A 10,138-nucleotide genomic window follows, 5' to 3' on the forward strand; every position below is an offset into this window, starting at 1 on the left:
CGGGGGATCCCCCGCCTATCGGCGTCCTCGCGCCACCGCCGCGCAGAAGCTCCTCCCTCGCTGCCTGAAGGCCTCGCCGTCGCCGGACCTTCCCACCGGACCTCCTCATCTTCTCGTCGACGGTCTACCCCAGGCCTCGCTGCCTCTTCCCTGCAACGTTGGTGAGGCCCCCGGCCTTCGCCTTCCCTACTTCCTCGCCCCCCTTTCCTCTCTATCATCGCGGCCACCGCGCCCTCGATGGGGTCCGGCCACGCCCGCGGTCACTGCGCCCCGCCGTGCCCCCCTGCTCCTAGCTGCTGCAACTGCTTCTGCTGTTGCTCTGTTGGACCTCGTCCTCTCGCCACCGCTCGTCGGAGCCGCTGCGCCGTGCCAACCCGGCTCCCGTGCTGTCCCGTTCACCGCGCCCGACCCTCACACCACAGCCCCGCCTATGCGTTCGCCGGCGTTGCGCCGCGCGCCCGCCCCTTCTCTCGCTGACCACAACGCCCGCTCGGTTGCCCATCCGGGCTCTCCCGTTAACCCGTTAGCCCACACCCGCTATGGCCCCCTGGGGCCACTGACATGGGGGCCCCAGCCCCAGAACGTTTTGTAAAAAAAAGAATTAAAAAATAATAATAATAATAATAATTAAATTAATTAATTAAATTAATTAAGTTAATTAATCCTACTTAATTAATCTAATTAACCTGTTAGTCTAACTAAACAGTAATTAGTTTAGCCTAAACCCTAGTTACCTAAATAGAGTATGACAGGTGGGTCCCACGGGACCCACATGTCAGGTTGACCAAGTCAACCCTGTTGACTGCTGACGTCAGCATGACATCATGCTGACGTCATAAATCCATTTTCCGAATTAATTAAATAATTAAATAAATTCCAGAAATTAATAAAATCTTTAGAAAATCATATCTTTTAATCCGTAACTCGGATTAAAATATTTTCAACATGAAAGTTGCTCAGAACGACGAGATGATTTCGGATATGCAGTCCGTTCGTCCGCCACACACCCCTAACCTATCGAACTCGCAACTTTTCCCCTTCGGTTCATCTGTCCGAAAACGCGAAACACCGGGAATACTTTCCCGGATGTTTCCCCCCTTCGTCGGTATCACCTACTACCGCGATTGGGCGCACCTAGCATCGTTACTTGTCATGTCATGCATCGTTATGCATTTGTTTGCATTGTATTCATTGTTTCTTCCCCCTCTTCTCTCCCGTAGACTACGAGACCGACGCTGCTGCTGCCCAGTTCGACTACGGAGTTGACGACCCCTCCTTCTTGCCAGAGCAACCAGGCAAGCCCCCCCTTTGATCACCAGATATCGCCTACTCTTCTCTATACTGCTTGCATTAGAGTAGTGTAGTATGTTACTGCTTTCAGTTAATCCTATACTGCTGCATAGCCTGTCCTTGCTATTACTGTTGTTACCTTTACCTGCTATCCTACTGCTTAGTATAGGATGCTAGAGTTCCATCAGTGGCCCTACACTCTTGTCCGTCTGCCATGCTATACTACTGGGCTGTGATCACTTCGGGAGGTGATCACGGGTATATACTATATACTTTACACTGTTACATTACCTGTGATACTGTTCGGAGTTGGGGGCTGAAAGGACAGGTGGCTCCATCCCGGTAGAGGTGGGCCTGGGTTCCCGACGGCCCTCGACTGTTACTTTGTGGCGGAGCGGCAGGGCAGGTTGAGACCACCTAGGAGACAGGTGGGCCTGGCCTTGTTCGGCATTCGCGGATACTTAACACGCTTAACGAGATCTTGGTATTTGATCTGAGTCTGGCTACGAGCCTATACGCACTAACCATCTACGTGGGAGTAGTTATGGGTATCCCGACGTCGTGGTATCAGCCGAAGCACTTCAGACGTCAGCGACGGAGCGGCGCGCGCCGAATTGGACTGGAACGCCACTAGGCTAGGTCTGTTTTCGGTCGCGTACGCAACGTGCAGGTGTGCTATGGGCGATGGGCCCAGACCCCTGTGCGCTTAGGTTTAGACCGGCGTGCTGGCCTCTCTGTTGTGCCTAGGTGGGGCTGCGACGTGTTGATCTTCCGCGGCCGGGCATGACCCAGGAAAGTGTGTCCGGCCAAATGGGATCAAGCGTGTTGGGTTATGTGGTGCACCCCTGCAGGGAAGTTAATCTATTCGAATAGCCGTGATCTTCGGTAACAGGACGACTTGGAGTTGTACCTTGACCTTATGACAACTAGAACCGGATACTTAATAAAACACACCCTTCCAAGTGCCAGATACAACCGGTGGTCGCTCTACCTCAGGGATATGAGGAGGGGATCGCCGGGTAGGATTATGCTATGAGATGCTATTTGGAGATGTTACTTGGAGATGCTACTTGGAGGACTTCAATCTAATTTATTCTACATGCTGCAAGACGAAGGTGACCAGAAGCGTAGTCTTCGACAGGATTAGCTATCCCCCTCTTATTCTGGCATTCTGCAGTTCAGTCCACTGATATGGCCCTTTACACATATACCCATGCATATGTAGTGTAGCTCCTTGCTTGCGAGTACTTTGGATGAGTACTCGCGGTTGCTTTCTCCCCCCTTTTTCCCCTTTCCTTTCTTTCTGGTTGTCGCAACCAGATGCTGGAGTCCAGGAGCCAGACGCCACCGTCGACGACGACCCCTACTACACTGGAGGTGCCTACTACTACGTGCAGCCCGCTGACGACGACCAGAAGTTGTTAGAAAGATCCCAGGCAGGAGGCCTACGCCTCTTTCGATCTGTATCCCAGTTTGTGCTAGCCTTCTTAAGGCAAACTTGTTTAACTTATGTCTGTACTCAGATATTGTTGCTTCCGCTGACTCGTCTATGATCGAGCACTTGTATTCGAGCCCTCGAGGCCCTGGCTTGTATTATAATGCTTGTATGACTTATTTTATTTGTAGAGTTGTGTTGTGATATCTTCACGTGAGTCCCTGATCTTGATCGTACACGTTTGCGTGTATGATTAGTGTACGATTGAATCGGGGGCGTCACAGAAATCTACACTCTAAAATATGTCCATATACATCTGTATGTAGTTTGTAGTGGAATCTCTAAAAAGACTTGTATTTAGGAACAGAGGGAGTAGATTCCTACTACAGTAGGCAGCTCCCACTTTCGAACAGATAAGTTGGCAGAAATAAATATTTAAAAAGCACTGCAAGAGAAGGATAATTCAGCGGTACCGAGGTGCCTCCTCTAATTCAGAGTTGCCTACTGTGTTTCTGACGACCCATGTACAAAATTAGACCAGCCCGGGAAGATAGCAACCGAAATCCCCAAAATAAGCTGCAACAACGCAGCAAGTCGTTGGAGCGTATCATGAACGCGACACGGCAGCTGCCACCATCAGCAAGCTTGCAACCTACCACCAATACTAATCAAGCCAGATATCTGTATGTGTTGGCGTTGTCCTTGTCCCGCTCCAGGTAATCCCTCGTGATGAGATCTTCAATCCTCTTCTTGATTGCTTTGAAGTCAGGCTGCGGAAGGCAGAAAAAATTCAGGTTACAGAACAGAATTCAAGCAAAAAAATGTGTCAGTTGCTAAACCAACCCATGTGTCAAAACAAATATGAACAGTGTAGACAAGCATAAACAGCTAGCTATGTCTTTTGAATTCAAGCTAAACATCTGTTAGTTACTAAACCAACCCATGTGTCAAAACAAATATAAACACAAAGCATAAACAGCTAGCTAAGTCATTTGCCTACAACTACCCCAAAACATGGCATTAGCAACTTCAGTGCAAACATCAGGCTTCAGCCACATTGTGTTCAAAAAAAGAATAGGAAATATTAAGCCAGAACAAAAGGCAAGTGCAACAAAAATGATAATGTTAGTGTGTGCTGTGCCAATGGATTTGGTAATGTTTGATAGTAGCAAGTTATGTAAATTAAAATCAATGATGTTAAATGCGCATAGTAGCAAGATATGCCAAATTCCCAATGGCCAAATATGTAGCGAAGAACAGTACCTTGAACATGCGGCTGAGCTGCTCCACACACTCCGCAACTAGCTGTGTATGGGCCATAACTTTGCGACTCTTCATGATACGCACAATTGATGCATCAATTGCATACCTCCGGTCCTTGTCAACGTCCTCAACAACCTTTTTCTTCTCATCAACAGGAGGTAGGGGTATCTGCAAGTTATGCGAATATGCAATCAGAAAGCATCACATAGATATAGCCTATACAAACCAAAGAAGAGAAAACCAGAAAATACCTTGATCCTTCTCATCCTGTCAGTAAATTTTGAATTGAACTCAAAAGAATCATTAGGCGAAATAGTTCTACCAGCTGGTTCTTTGCTAAGAATCTTGTATTTCGCGCAAGAGAGAGAATGGAGCAAACGGACAACATCATCATCTGACAGATTCAGCTGTGTTACAATCTCAGAGTAACTAAGCTTAGTAGATCCATTGAATAACAACAGCAACGCAGCCTGCCAAAACAATAAGCATGTCCAAATAAATCACAGATGACAGATTACAGCTTACAAGTACACATTTGTCAAAGTGAATGTATACAGATTAATCTAAGTTACCTGATATGTTGTAACAATGAGCTCTATAGTTTTAGCATCAAATTTTGCACTGATATTGCAGGTTCCCAAGGAGTATATCCAGGTAAGCTTCCTGTGCTTTGTTCTTGTTGCGTAGAACTCCTTAAAAACCTCTACACATTTCACCTGATAAAAATTGAGAAGTGAAATTGAGAAGTGTAGATAAATTTCCATTTCAAAAAACACAAAAAAAATAAATACTTAAATCAAAACTCATGCTCCTTATTTCACAAGAAAAGGTTATTTTACCATCTCAGAGGGAAGATTTATGTCAAAAGTTTTGTAGGTTGGCCAGAATCCAGTTGTCAAGACAGTAACAGCCAAGTCTACCCCAGGATTCGACTCCGGATGATCAGCTACAAACTCTTCAAACTTAGTTTGATGATCTCTTGCAACAGTAAGGTCAGTAACCATGCCTTCCATTTTTGAAGTAAACTGCCCGCCACACTGCTGCTTGAGCTTTGTCAGGATGCTTCTTTCATGTTCATCATTGGCACTCTTGTCAAAAAGCAATCTCCTTGCAAGTTTCTTCCTGTAAAATTGATTGAGCATTTCAACATAAATACAAAGCTCCAAATGATGACCAACTATTCAGATGTGGAGGTTAAATAGGCAAAAAATCCCAAGCAAGGTTAACAAGTAGTTACCTGTAGAACTCGGCAAAGAGATCCTTATCACTAATGTACGCGAGCAACCGCACCACCTGAAAGTCATTCACTGACAAACTTGAGTTCCTTACTCTAAATTTATGACATCAGCAAATGTGAAGGATGTTGTACCTTCTCAAGGGCATCCTCAATGGCCTCATCACTGAGCTTCTCACTGCAGCCTTTCTTCAAAATGTTGTCACAGAAGGTGGCAAGTAATTCAGCACTGGAACTGCCAGACACACCCTTATTGCAGAAGACCTCAAAGGCTTCTTTAAGTGCCTGGACACAAGTAGAAATTTGAGAATAAGGCAGCCATTTCAATTTATGATGAAAGCAACATGGAATACAAATGTATCTACCAGCAGACCTTGTGAAAGAGTGTATGGCCCTGAAAACAATCTGTCACATATGCTACATACTTGTCATGCAGCTCAATGATTTTCCAGACAAAAACCTGAAAGGCAAATAACAAGCATTAGGTAACATATGTTAATTATAAGTGTAGTATAAAATAAAGTTACACACCTGTTCCTGCATGCCAACCATCTCCTTCTTCTCTGGCTGTACAAACAATAATTTCAGAATGTGTATTCATGGAAAAAAAGAATATTAATGTGGAATTGCGTCATTGACGATTGAATGATACTCCCTCCGTCCCAAAATAAGTGTCTTCTTGAACCATATGATATGAGACGGAGGGAATACTAGGCTAATTCAACTGTCTAATCAAAAGAATATTAATGTGGAATGGCGTCATTGACACTTGAATGATACTCCCTCCGTCCCAAAATAAGTGTCTTCTTGAACCATATGATATGTGACGGAGGGAATACTACGCTAATTCAACTGTCTAATCAAATTGAACCACAAACAAGTGCACAAATGATGTGATGGCTGAAGTTAAAGGCTGCACCTTCTTGTTATTAGCAGAATCTTCTGCTTGCTTGACCAAAGCTGTACCCTCATTCGTAACATGCTGCAAAGATGTACAGTTAAATAACAATTTAGGACAAACTGCGAGGAGTAGAAAGGAGAGCCAAGAGAATTGAGGACTATAGACAATACCGTTTTAAACATGTTAGAAATAGGTTCCAGACCACGGGTGATTTTCGAGAAGAGTCTATACATCCTTGAAAGATCCTCAACCTGTAGGAAACGATGAATGAGTGGCCAAATCTGTTGATGAATAGCATACACTGTTAAGAAATGTGCCTCCTTCTAATCAAACCTTGTCATCCCGAAGCAATGCAAAACATCCAGAATGCTCCTTCTCCAAAAGTTGTGTTGCATAACTGGCAAGCAATTCATTTTGCACTTTCTGTAAAATTAGGAAACACAAATTAAATACATATATATCAGACTGAATTATTTTATATCATTCCTCAAAGATTGATCATCAAAATATTCTGGTTACTAAATTGTGAATGCATATCCAAAATACAATCATTACAACAAAAAACAGTCAAGAGAGTTTCAAACAGGTTCACAAACTTTCAACATACCTCCAGCAACTTCGGCTCACTATTAATATGCAAGTAGTGACCAACTCGCTCCTTCTCTCTTTTCAGGCATTCTTCAGCCTAATGAAAGAGGCATCAGCAATCCATTACATAGAACAAAAATACCAGGCAATGGTAAATATGTAGGCAGTCACAAAGGCCTTGTATCAATGGTACCTTTATCATGTAATCAGGACAAGAATCCTCGACAATCCAGCTTTGAGCTTTGACAGAGTAGTAATCTGTAGTATCCTTGAGCAAGAAATCTTCGAAGTCATTCTCGTAACAATCCATATTACCTAACCCAATTTCAACGAAAATATCCAAGACGTTCTTCAGCAAGGCCCTGTCAATCTGTTCACCTTCACGCTCTTGATCGATCTGTTTAAGGAAGGTGCTGCCACACTCAGTTATATATGTACACAAATCATTGGATATAAGTTCATAGAGAGATGCAAAGACTCACCAGAGCTATCACCGCATCTTTTACCTTCCCTTTGATCTCTTGAAATATCTGTTACCATGAGTTGACTGATTAGAACAGAAAAAGGAAACACTAAAAATATGCATATATCAAGAACAGGAACTACAAAATGACAATTTACCAGGTCTCGGAAGCAAATAAGCCCAACATCTCTAAGTGCAGTAAGCGACCTCCGTGTGATGAAGTACCGGTCAAGATAATGGAAAAAGCGTGAAAGCCACCTAACCATAACTTTATGGTTTGACCACCTTTGTACCAGCTCTCTGAGCATAAACTCATCATGCTTCTCTTTTAATGATGGCAAGACCTACAGTAATTTGAGTATAAGTAAAAGGTGAGCAAACAAATAAACCAGAGGATGATTACAGAACAAACTGTAAGATGTGTGTTGTGTGACTCACGTCACAAATTCAGAACATAACTATCACACGATTCCTAGTTCCCCTTTGTCCCGTCACATCACATATTACAAAAGGGATTACTAGGAGGGATATCCAATTAGACAAAGAAAGATAAAAGGTTAAATAACTAGACTATGGTGGAGAAAATATACACTCAATGACAATGACATTAAATATCCAAAAAATAATACAAGGAAATACTATTAACAGTACATCTAAATTCAGCGGAATAAAATCATTCAGTCACACAAAAGAGTCTCTACAGGATAACAATTTACTAGAAATAAATGGACTCAACGTTCATATAACCAGCCCAGAATGGTGACCCTAACAGAATGAGTTATTTGACAAGACAATCTTAGTGATAGACAAGATAGCTAGACAAATGTTTCATCGGATTAGAGGAGCAATAATTTTTAACCAGATATACAGTGCAAACATGGTAAAAGTACTCTTCATCTCAAGAATAACCACAGAAAACACTGAGAACAGTTCTAAAATGCAGGTTCACTTTTCCAGCTCAGTGATGACATTTGTTTGTATAGCAGCTTTGGCCCCAGAAAGATGGAGCACAAATAAACTGACCTAAATACACATTGTAAAGTAAAAGCAAACTCACTGATGCATTTATGTGAAAGGCTGTTTGATTGGGATACTGGAATTCTAATAGGAAGGTTTGTTGCAAGCACAAAATATTTTAACAGTATCTTATCATGTGTGTTAGTAAATACTACTAGTATTTGCAGCCAGTAAGACAACACCCTCCCACTACACCTCAACCCAAAAAAAACACGCGTGCAAATCCATGGGTGGCGCATGTTCGAAACCAAAACACAATCAGATTCGTCTTATTCATTGGACCGGGGAACCAACAGCACAGGCACACACACACGAAACAGGGAACAATCTGAACACACGACACGGCATGTAAGCATAAGCGGGAGCAGGAGAATCAGCTCACCGTGGCCCGGATGTACTCCTCGAAGGCCTCGCGGTACTTGTCATAGAGCTGCTGCGAGTAGTCGTGCGGGGGCTTCTGCGTGCACATGTTGTATATCGTCCTGCGCGACAAAGGACAGAGACAAGCAAGGGGCCGGGGAAACCCTAGATCAGCACCGGATCAGATCGAATCGGGCCTTGCCCAGGCACGGCCGGAGGGAGGCGAGGGCGGAGGCGACTTACGTGTAGAGCATCATGTAGTCCTCGGAGCTGAACTGCGGCTCGGGCTTGCCCTCGAGGATGTTGATGAGCTTGGTGATGCCCCGCTGCATGAACGCCCACCCATCCTCCAGATCGATCGTCTTGCGGTCCTGCCCGTGGCCCGCCATCGCCGCCGTAGCCGCCGGTTTTCCGCCCCCGACGGCGGCCGCAAACCCTAGAGGAGGAGGCTGGGTTCTGTTGCGCCCGTCGCCGCGTGGGGTTTGGGGGGGAGAGAGATTGGGGGGTGAGAGACGGGGCGGACGGCTTATGAGGAGGGGAATCCCGTCGCAACCAAAGACGTTCTGATTGGAGGAAGGTTCGCTTCCGCTCCCGCGGGCCGTGCGGGCCGTCCGATCGGCGGATGACGGCTGGGATGAGGCGTGTGCGAGGGGATCGTGTCGCCCCTGTTATCTAGCCACGCGTGTAGGTCGGTTCGGCACATGATTGCGACTGCGTTGAGTTGAACACATGCTTCTCAGATTAGCTCACGTCTGACTGGCCGGTGGGACATGCTCAGAACCATAATCTACCTCCATTGTGTTTTTTATTATGGAAATACCTTGTTTCTGAGGGTTTATTATGGAAATATTAGCGGATGTGAATCTTTAAACTCAAATCTCGATCAAACCTTATTCAATTTATTTATTTATAAACTGACTACATCTCTCTCTCTATCCCAAAAATTGTTGTTGTACTTAATGTACACCATTCAAAAGAGACACCACCAAACAACTATATCTTCAAATCAAAACAAATTTGCAGTGCGTGGCATCTCAATCATCATGTGCTATTCCCATATTTGTGTTTTGCAGTCTGTGTAATCCAAATACACGTGGCCATAAAACTAAATTTAGTTCTCTGGATAATTTCAAGTTAATCTCTCATGAGTGAATAAGCAATTATGTTATGTCATGTGATTCTTTCTCCCGAATATTGGATCATGTTATTGTACCATATGTGAGAATGAGAACTGATGGTTGAGACTTTGCCCCCGTTGGTCTTCACATTATTGCATTGTCCAAGCGTGTCACACTTAGGGCAATCCTAGTGATAGTTTAGTATTAGTCGTATGTAATCTTGTCAGTCATATGCTTATAGTCTCAAAGTATAATAATTATATAGACCAAGTATTTAATAAGTGCATCTCATTTTCATAAGATTAGGGCACTTCTAATAAATTACTATATCTTTATAAGGTACATCATATGTACTCTCTCTTCATTTTTTATACAAGGTCACTTCATATTCTTATGCCTAACGTTGACCATTAATTTTAACAGAATAAATATGAGTTATATGTCATAAAAGTATGTCACTCGATGCACA

The 10,138-nt window shown here is 43.9% G+C and overlaps 1 protein-coding gene across 1 annotated transcript; it reads right to left on the reverse strand.

Moving 5' to 3' along the window:
- Positions 1-3,143: 3,143 nt before the first annotated feature.
- LOC123191196 (cullin-1) lies at positions 3,144-9,092 on the reverse strand. The gene is made up of 18 exons (XM_044603992.1): positions 8,795-9,092; positions 8,574-8,673; positions 7,333-7,518; positions 7,194-7,241; positions 6,905-7,108; positions 6,731-6,808; positions 6,457-6,546; positions 6,294-6,374; positions 6,142-6,204; positions 5,754-5,789; positions 5,596-5,682; positions 5,358-5,507; positions 5,226-5,281; positions 4,828-5,110; positions 4,561-4,704; positions 4,240-4,458; positions 3,989-4,156; positions 3,144-3,495 (listed from the first exon to the last, which is right to left on the reverse strand). The coding sequence occupies exons 1-18, from the start codon at positions 8,938-8,940 to the stop codon at positions 3,394-3,396; spliced, it is 2,241 nt and encodes a 746-aa protein (XP_044459927.1). The 5' UTR covers positions 8,941-9,092; the 3' UTR covers positions 3,144-3,393.
- Between the last annotated feature and the right edge of the window lie 1,046 nt (positions 9,093-10,138).

This window comes from Triticum aestivum, chromosome 1A (genome assembly GCF_018294505.1).
Source record: "Triticum aestivum cultivar Chinese Spring chromosome 1A, IWGSC CS RefSeq v2.1, whole genome shotgun sequence".
Classification (NCBI taxonomy): domain Eukaryota; kingdom Viridiplantae; phylum Streptophyta; class Magnoliopsida; order Poales; family Poaceae; genus Triticum; species Triticum aestivum.

Excerpts from the sequence above, each read along its gene's own strand:
- LOC123191196 (XM_044603992.1), bottom strand. The coding sequence starts at position 8,940 with ATGGCGGGCCACGGGCAGGACCGCAAGACGATCGATCTGGAGGATGGG. Across the intron at positions 6,205-6,293 it reads TTTCTAACATGTTTAAAACG|CATGTTACGAATGAGGGTAC; the intron begins GTATTGTCTATA and ends ACATCTTTGCAG. Across the intron at positions 5,790-6,141 it reads ATTCTGCTAATAACAAGAAG|CCAGAGAAGAAGGAGATGGT; the intron begins GTGCAGCCTTTA and ends TTGTTTGTACAG.